General features: G+C 43.1%; 1 protein-coding gene across 1 annotated transcript in view; it reads left to right on the top strand.

Annotated features, from left to right (window-relative positions):
* The window catches only part of tyro3 (TYRO3 protein tyrosine kinase), a 20468-nt gene extending 14650 nt beyond the window's left edge, over nt 1-5818 (top strand). Inside the window, exons 16-19 of the mRNA XM_030392273.1 lie at nt 1987-2096; nt 2262-2421; nt 2604-2740; nt 2935-5818. Coding sequence (XP_030248133.1) covers nt 1987-2096; nt 2262-2421; nt 2604-2740; nt 2935-3376 — 849 coding nt within the window. The 3' untranslated portion in view covers nt 3377-5818. The remainder of the gene's footprint in view (nt 1-1986; nt 2097-2261; nt 2422-2603; nt 2741-2934) is intronic.
* The last annotated feature ends 677 nt before the right edge of the window (nt 5819-6495 follow it).

The following is a 6495-nucleotide window of genomic DNA, read 5'->3' as shown; positions in this document are numbered from 1 at the left end:
CAATGTTCTTAAAGGAACGCACCAATGTTATTAAAGGAACGTACCAATGTTATAAAAGGAACGTACCAATGTTCTTAAAGGAACGTACCACTGTTCTTAAAGGAACGCACCAATGTTATTAAAGGAACGTACCAATGTAATTAAAGGAAGGTACCAATGTTCTTAAAGGAACGTACCGCCATTATTAAAGGAACGCACCAATGTTCTTAAAGGAACGTACCGCCATTATTAAAGGAACGTACCAATGTAATTAAAGGAAGGTACCAATGTTCTTAAAGGAACGTACCAATGTTATTAAAGGAACGTACCACTGTTATAAAAGGAACGTACCAATGTTCTTAAAGGAACGCACCAATGTTATTAAAGGAACGTACCAATGTAATTAAAGGAAGGTACCAATGTTCTTAAAGGAACGTACCGCCATTATTAAAGGAACGCACCAATGTTCTTAAAGGAACGTACCGCCATTATTAAAGGAACGTACCAATGTAATTAAAGGAACGTACCAATGTTCTTAAAGGAACGTACCAATGTTATTAAAGGAACGTACCAATGTTCTTAAAGGAACGTACCGCCATTATTAAAGGAAAGTACCAATGTTCTTAAAGGAACGTACCAATGTTATTAAAGGAACGTACCGCCATTATTAAAGGAACGTACCAATGTAATTAAAGGAAGGTACCAATGTTCTTAAAGGAACGTACCAATGTTATTAAAGGAACGTACCACTGTTATAAAAGGAACGTACCAATGTTCTTAAAGGAACGCACCAATGTTATTAAAGGAACGTACCAATGTAATTAAAGGAAGGTACCAATGTTCTTAAAGGAACGTACCGCCATTATTAAAGGAACGCACCAATGTTCTTAAAGGAACGTACCGCCATTATTAAAGGAACGTACCAATGTAATTAAAGGAACGTACCAATGTTCTTAAAGGAACGTACCAATGTTATTAAAGGAACGTACCAATGTTCTTAAAGGAACGTACCGCCATTATTAAAGGAAAGTACCAATGTTCTTAAAGGAACGTACCAATGTTATTAAAGGAACGTACCAATGTTCTTAAAGGAACGTACCGCCATTATTAAAGGAAAGTACCAATGTTCTTAAAGGAACGTACCACTGTTATAAAAGGAACGTACCAATGTTCTTAAAGGAACGCACCAATGTTATTAAAGGAACGTACCAATGTAATTAAAGGAAGGTACCAATGTTCTTAAAGGAACGTACCGCCATTATTAAAGGAACGCACCAATGTTCTTAAAGGAACGTACCGCCATTATTAAAGGAACGTACCAATGTAATTAAAGGAACGTACCAATGTTCTTAAAGGAACGTACCAATGTTATTAAAGGAACGTACCAATGTTCTTAAAGGAACGTACCGCCATTATTAAAGGAAAGTACCAATGTTCTTAAAGGAACGTACCAATGTTATTAAAGGAACGTACCGCCATTATTAAAGGAACGTACCAATGTAATTAAAGGAAGGTACCAATGTTCTTAAAGGAACGTACCAATGTTATTAAAGGAACGTACCACTGTTATAAAAGGAACGTACCAATGTTCTTAAAGGAACGCACCAATGTTATTAAAGGAACGTACCAATGTAATTAAAGGAAGGTACCAATGTTCTTAAAGGAACGTACCGCCATTATTAAAGGAACGCACCAATGTTCTTAAAGGAACGTACCGCCATTATTAAAGGAACGTACCAATGTAATTAAAGGAACGTACCAATGTTCTTAAAGGAACGTACCAATGTTATTAAAGGAACGTACCAATGTTCTTAAAGGAACGTACCGCCATTATTAAAGGAAAGTACCAATGTTCTTAAAGGAACGTACCAATGTTATTAAAGGAACGTACCAATGTTCTTAAAGGAACGTACCGCCATTATTAAAGGAAAGTACCACTGTTCCTAAAGGAGCAGTGAAATGATTGGATGAACAGAGTGTGACTCGTCCTGTGTGTCCGTCCTTCAGGACTTGTCTCTGCAGACTCTGCTGCAGTTCATGCTGGACATCTCTCGGGGGATGGAGTACCTGAGCAGCAGGAACATCATCCACAGAGACCTCGCCGCCCGAAACTGCATGTCAGTCAGTCCACCAATCAGATCGCACCGACACCACACAGTCATTTCATCCATTAATGTTTGTGTTTGGGTCTGAGCTGTAAAAGGATCTTTATTCTTCCATCAACATTATTATCATTATTATCATTAAACTAATAAACGTGTGTGTGTGTGTGTGTGTGTCAGGCTGGATGAGAACATGACGGTGTGTGTGGCGGACTTCGGCCTGTCTAAGAAGATCTACAGTGGAGATTACTACAGACAGGGCTCAGTCTCTAAACTGCCTGTGAAGTGGATCGCTCTGGAGAGTCTGGCTGACAACGTGTACACCACACAGAGTGACGTGGTACTGACACACACACACACACACACACACACACACACACACACACATACATAACCTCCACCTGGAGAAGAAAAAGTACTCCAACAGGAAGTTTTACACAGTTCAACAGAAACACTAACACTGGTGTGTGTGTGTGTGTGTGTGTGTGTGTGTGTGCGTGTGTGTGTGTGTGTGTGCATCAGTGGGCGTTTGGCGTGACGATGTGGGAGATCATGACTCGAGGTCAGACTCCGTACCCCGGCGTGGAGAACTCAGAGATCTACGAGTTCCTGATCAAAGGAGAACGACTGAAGAAACCTCCAGACTGCAGAGATGACATGTGAGACACACACACACACACACACACACACGCTCACTGAGACTCACACACACACACACACACACACACACACTGAGACTCACACACACACACACACGCTCACACACACACACACACACACACACACACGCTCACACACACACACACACAGTTTATTGTTGACCTCCTCCCTCTTCTTCTGTGGTGTCTGTCAGTTATGAGATCATGCACAGCTGCTGGAGTCCGGTCCCTAAGTGTCGACCCAGTTTCCAGCACCTGGTGGTCCAGTTGGAGGCGCTGTGGCTCAGCCTGTCCCCCGCCCCCCCGCTGAAGGAGCCCCTGCACTATGTCAACCTCGAAGGGGACGAGGGGGGTGCTGCAGGGGCCCCGGGGCCCGAGGAGTCGATGGCGACAGGGGGCCCGAGCTGGAGTGTCCCCTGGCAGCGGCGTGCAGAGGACGAGGAGAAGGACTGGCTGATGGTGGGCTCGGGGGTGGCGCTCGCCATCGGAGGAGACTACAGGTACATCATCGGGCCCTGTGGAGGCCCTGAGGAGGGGGAGGAGGAGGGAGGAGCAGGGAGGAGGGGGGAGGACATGGACACTTTACAGGATGAGGTCAGAGACGACGATGATGACGACGTCGTCATTAATGTCTGACCAGAAGCTGACCAATCACAGCGCTCCTCAGAGAGACACTCCTCTTACTTCCCAGAGCAGCAGCAGGCGGGTGGAGACTAAAGGTACACACTGTCCCACTGGTGCTGAAAGTAATCTGATTACATGTTCACCACACACACACACACACACACACACACACACACACACACACACACAGTACCTCTGAGGACACACTGGGTCCCACTTCATCCAGTTACTGTGAACTCTGGTGTTCTGGTGCTGACTCGGCAGTTGAACAGTTTAATCCTTCGCGTTTTCATCTGGAAGAATTTAACAACATTAGATGAAACGTGCTGAGTCAGAGAAGAAAATTAACCCAACTGTCTCTGTGATGAACACAGGTAACACTGTGACACGTTAGCCTAGCGTAGCATTAAAACTGAAGCAGGACACTCTATACAGACTGACTGCTGCGTCACATGATCGGCAGTCTGACGGTGGATTATTTCTCTTCTGATGGAGATCATTCAGTATGAATGTTTGGACCGCCCGGTACCAGTCCTTTAAGGTCCAACAGACTAATGTTTGAGAACAGGGTGCTCACACTGTTTCCCTCGGGGGCCGACACTCACAGCTGGACAATAAACACCTGTTGCTAAGATGCTAAATGGTACTAAGAGGCTGAAAGCTCCTGTGATCCATTTTGATTGATAATTAAAATGATGGATCCTGATCTCCAGACGCCCCTGAGATCCCAGACTGATGTGAAAACATGTTATTTACACTGTTACAATGTTTTGAGCTCAGCAGCTGCAGAGATGACTTCATGTTAATGAGAGTGTAAATCTGGTCTGAGATCAGTTAGTGATGTGTTCTCTGCTGCAGACTGAGATCAGCAGACCAGCTGATGGAGACGTCTGATGTTTAAATCAAGCGTCAGCTGCTGCAGCTGTTCAGCTGTGAAGCTCCAGAAATGAAAATGATTTTACATTTTTGGGTGAACTGTTCCTTTAATGTTGTCTTCTGTACTTTATTATCAGCATCACTGATCAGAGGCGACGTCCACATGACAGTCAGGAGCTCAGGCTGTGATTCTGATGGTTTCTTTAACACGCAGCTGAAGCAACTCGTCAATACATTTGCTGATCAGCTGAACTGTAATCTGCTAATATTCTGATGAACGCTTCATGTGATGTGAAGAATTTGCTGTTCTTTTTTCTTTAATGACACGAAACTAAAGATCAGTTACTCAATAACTTCCTGAGGTTTAGAGTGAGACTGTAACTCCTCCTGACTGACAGCCTGTGGCTTCCAGTGATGATTATTGATTATTGGTAAAACCTCACAAACTGCCTTAATAACTGATTTAATATTAATTTTAGTGCTGATCTGCTGATATTTTCACCAGAAACATGAGATGATCTGTAGCAGCTCGTGTCTGTTTCCAGCTTCAGTGTGGAAGAAGCCTGTCGGGTCGTAAACTGAACGTCTCTCAACATGTCCTACTTTTTTTCCTGACGTTTCCAGACCAGATTAATCAATAATTGCAGCCGTGATAACTTAACAACGTGCAACATCAGTTGTAATTGTTCCTTCAGTTAAGATCTAATGTTAAGATCTTTATTATTTCAGTTCACAGGTGAATCTAAAACATTATTATACCGTTCTACTATTCTTATTTACACAAAGTGAAATATTTCAAGCTGCAAAAAGAGCAAAAAGTTCTCAACACATTTTCAAAAGGTCAACGTTTCTGTTTCATGAATCCTTTTCTTGAGTTTTCTTCCCTGATATTTCTGTTATTTTGAGACGTTTGAGGATTTTCACGAGCTGCAAACTGAAATCTGATGTCTGATGAATCTGGAAGATATGAAAGTTTCACTTTTTGAATTAAGTTACAGAGGAAAAAGGAAAGTTTCCATGATAATGTTTTGAGATGCACCTCGATGTCGTGCTCGTGGGGGGCGTTTCTCTGAACAGTTGGGTCTGCTGGGGGTGACGGGGGCCACAGCACAGTCCTGCCCGCGGCCCCTGCAGTGTGTAGCTCCGGCCCTGACTGCTGCTTTGACACTGAAGCTTAGACAACTTTATTCATCCTTTTGGGAGGTTTCCTCAAGGAATTTTAATGTTGTTAATGACTTGAAGCGTGTTGGGACCACTGTAGACCGACTGCTGTAGTCCTGCTGAGTGTTACACTGAACACTACCATGTATATTTGAGTCAGGTGAACTATACAGATGTAATTATGTGCTCTGGGTGTTATTGATCCTGGAGATTAACTGGTTTATACTCTGACTGTTAAACTGTAGTAAATTAATCTCGTGCCATCATCATGTCGGGATATCAAGGGACCGTTTGTTTTAATGTGTCATGTGTTTTATATGTTGATATGAGACCGACCTGTCCTTACCTGTCTGTCTACCACTGACTGCAGATCTGTACGGACTCTTCACAATGAATAAAGTGTTATTTGTGTCACTGGTTCTGTTTCTTGTTCTTCCAGCAGCTTCAGGATGTTGAACCTGTTCATTAGCGTCACACCGCTGTGACGTCACATCACAGCTCCACAACACTCAGATTAAAACCATCTTGTTGTCGTGTGATGTTCTGCTGGGAAACATGGATTCCTGCCAGCAGAACAACGTGCCATTAAATCTGCAACCCTAACTTCACAGATCCTGAGCTGATCGAGGTACAAGTCCGATCCACGGGTTGAACTTCTGTCGTTCCGTCCCACAGACGCTCGATCGGATCAGGATCTGGGGAATTATTATTTCAGTAAACTCCAAGAGAACCAAGCCGACAGCCGACCTCTCAGATTATGAAGTTTAAATTTAGTTTGACGGCACATTCACAAAACGAATCAATCACAAACTACACTGGAATTTTGTTTCCAACCAACGAAACCTCTGGACTGAACCTCTCACAGAGTATTAAACCATTAACAGTGTGAGGGTGACTGGTGATCCATGGTTCTGGTCACGACTATTTACTGCAGATAGTAAAGGATATTTTAAGATGGCCACCCAGAATGATGGGAATTTTGGAACGCTCCAAAACAAATTGATCTTATCTAATCAATCCTGAGACTGCTGATGTGTCTATTGATTATCTTAAAGGTGCAACATGTACCAATTTGAGTTTTAAATATTGCCCCT

The sequence above is a fragment of the Sparus aurata genome, chromosome 16 (assembly GCF_900880675.1).
Source record: "Sparus aurata chromosome 16, fSpaAur1.1, whole genome shotgun sequence".
NCBI classification, from domain to species: Eukaryota; Metazoa; Chordata; class Actinopteri; order Spariformes; family Sparidae; genus Sparus; species Sparus aurata.
The sequence above is the reverse complement of the archived record's forward strand: the minus strand, read 5'-3'. Positions and strand labels throughout refer to the sequence as shown.